General features: G+C 58.2%; 1 protein-coding gene across 2 annotated transcripts in view; it reads right to left on the bottom strand.

Moving 5' to 3' along the window:
• Window positions 1–2,500, bottom strand: part of zgc:101731 (SNARE_SNAP25N and SNARE_SNAP23C domain-containing protein) — an 11,565-nt gene that overhangs the window by 4,919 nt on the left and 4,146 nt on the right. Inside the window, exon 4 of one of the 2 annotated variants that reach the window (XM_035622026.2) lies at window positions 2,022–2,139. The exons of the other annotated variant lie outside the window; for it this stretch is intronic. Within the exon in view, the coding sequence (XP_035477919.1) occupies window positions 2,022–2,139 (118 nt within the window). The remainder of the gene's footprint in view (window positions 1–2,021; window positions 2,140–2,500) is intronic. 2 annotated transcript variants of the gene reach the window in all.

Consider the following 2,500-nt stretch of genomic DNA (forward strand, 5'->3'; position numbering starts at 1 on the left):
CGACTCGACCGACCCGACCGACCCGACCGACCCGACCGGGGCAACCGACCCGACCGACCCGACCGACTCGACCGACCCGACCGACCCGACCGACTCGACCGACCCGACCGACCCGACCGACCCGACCGACTCGACCGACCCGACCGACCCGACCGACCCGACCGACCCGACCGACTCGACCGACCCGACCGACCCGACCGACCCGACCGACCCGACCGACCCGACCGACCCGACCGGGGCGACCGACCCGACCGACCCGACCGACCCGACCGGGACGACCGACTCGACCGGGACGACCGACCCGACCGACCCGACCGACTCGACCAACCCGACCGACCCGACCGACTCGACCGACCCGACCGACCCGACCGACCCGACCGACTCGACCGACCCGACCGACCCGACCGACCCGACCGACCCGACCGACCCGACCGACTCGACCGACCCGACCGACCCGACCGACCCGACCGACCCGACCGGGGCGACCGACCCGACCGACCCGAGCGACCCGACCGACCCGACCGACTCGACCGACCCGACCGACCCGAGCGACCCGACCGACCCGACCGACCCGACCGACCCGAGCGACCCGACCGACCCGACCGACCCGACCAACCCGACCGGGCCGACCCGACCGACCCGACCGACCCGACCGACCCGACCGGGGCGACCGACCCAACCCGACCGACCCGACCGACCCAACCGACCCGACCGACCCGACCGACCCGACCGACCCGACCGGGGCGACCGACCCGACCGACCCAACCGACCCGACCGACCCGACCGACCCGACCGACCCGACCGGGGCGACCGACCCGACCGACCCGACCCGACCGACCCGACCGACCCGACCGACCCGACCGACCCGAGCTCTGGCCCCGGGTGCCCAGCTCCACATTATCTGTTACCCCGTCTTCCATCACTCTCCTCGCTGTTGAACGGCTGCGGTTCCGGAAGTGAATTTCCAATTTCATCGATTTCACTCTATTGACGTTTCATGAAATCCTCGTATGAAGAGTTTTACGGCTGGAACCAAGACAATCAGCCACGAGATGACTCGTTACCGTAAAACATTTTAATTTGGGAGTTACGCAAAATTGGAAAAACGGAACAAAAGGCAAATGTAGGTCATTATTTTAAGAGCGAAGGAACTACACATCCACATCCATTGCGAGTGCCTTTCCTACGACTTCCAACCGACAGTTTAACTTCTTCTTGAATTTGATATTGTTATATAAAATCATATTGTTGAGAGTCTTGTAATGTATTGTAGTTTGTGCTGTGTGTGCGTATACAAGTGAATGATGATCGTAGACTTCAGTGGAGCAGTAACTCCCGCTGCGTTCCATTACATCTCGGAAGTCGGGGTTGGTGAGTTTCCTCCGATCTCCTTCCGACTCGGAGGTCGGTGATTCCGGGTTTTAATGGAACGACAACATCCGAGCTCCGAGGCATCAAGGAAACGCAGCATCACCACCGATCAGAGATGTCAATGTCGCACCATTAGGATTGTGGGTAGTGTGGTTCTTCTCAATGACCATGGTGAAATAAGGTTGAGTTCATACGGACTCGTGGCTTCTGCAGGTTCATGTTCCATCGTTTCACAACCTCGCAGCTCGTGGGGAGTCGACCTCTTATGACGGTTGCGACATTACGGCACTCGGAAGTCTGGGTTATCGTTCCATAATAATCTCAGAACTCGGAATTACAGACCGTCGAGTCGGAATTTGCGACTGCGACGGCCCAGGTCGGAAAACAATCCCTATCCCGACTCCCGAGCTCGGAGGTCGGAGGTCCAGGTGTAATGGAACGCAGCAGAATAATCCAATCGTTGATTCAGAATACGAATGGGCGTTTCACTTCCAGGGAACCTCACTGTTGAGCTTCTGTTGCTCTGAGAAGTAACTTTAATAGCTCCACATTTCGTTGGCATGACAACCGCAGACGGAGGGAGCACATGGGAAGAATGGAGCTGGGCACCAGAGAGGGCGAAGGAGCGGGACCCCGGAGAGCAGACCTACTTCCTGATTGGCCAGAAGCACAGACCACAGCAAGCGGCCATGTCCGTCAGGTTCTTCTCCGCCTCCCTCATGTCCCTGTTGACGGCGTCCATGCCTTCCTCGACACGCTCCAGCTGCTCTGTGAGGAACAGGAGGTCGTACGCCCGTCGGTGTCGTGGGACGGAGACGGACAGAGCTCACATCAGACGACCGCTCCGATATGAGCTCCGACATGGTCGAGTTTCATACAACAGCTCCCGGTGCACGTGAACGCACAGACGAACGTTAAATTATGATATACAATTAAAAAAATGATCTAGGACAATCTGGGTTTTGTTCCTCAATCATGTTCCACTGAAACAAACCAGATGTGTAAGTAGATCGTCTTCATATACAGCCAGTGATCATCTGTATATACAGTCAGTGATCATCTTTGTATACAGTCAGTGATCGTCTTTATATACAGTCGCTGATCGTCTTTATATACAGTCGCTGATCGT

This window comes from Scophthalmus maximus, chromosome 11 (genome assembly GCF_022379125.1).
Source record: "Scophthalmus maximus strain ysfricsl-2021 chromosome 11, ASM2237912v1, whole genome shotgun sequence".
Classification (NCBI taxonomy): domain Eukaryota; kingdom Metazoa; phylum Chordata; class Actinopteri; order Pleuronectiformes; family Scophthalmidae; genus Scophthalmus; species Scophthalmus maximus.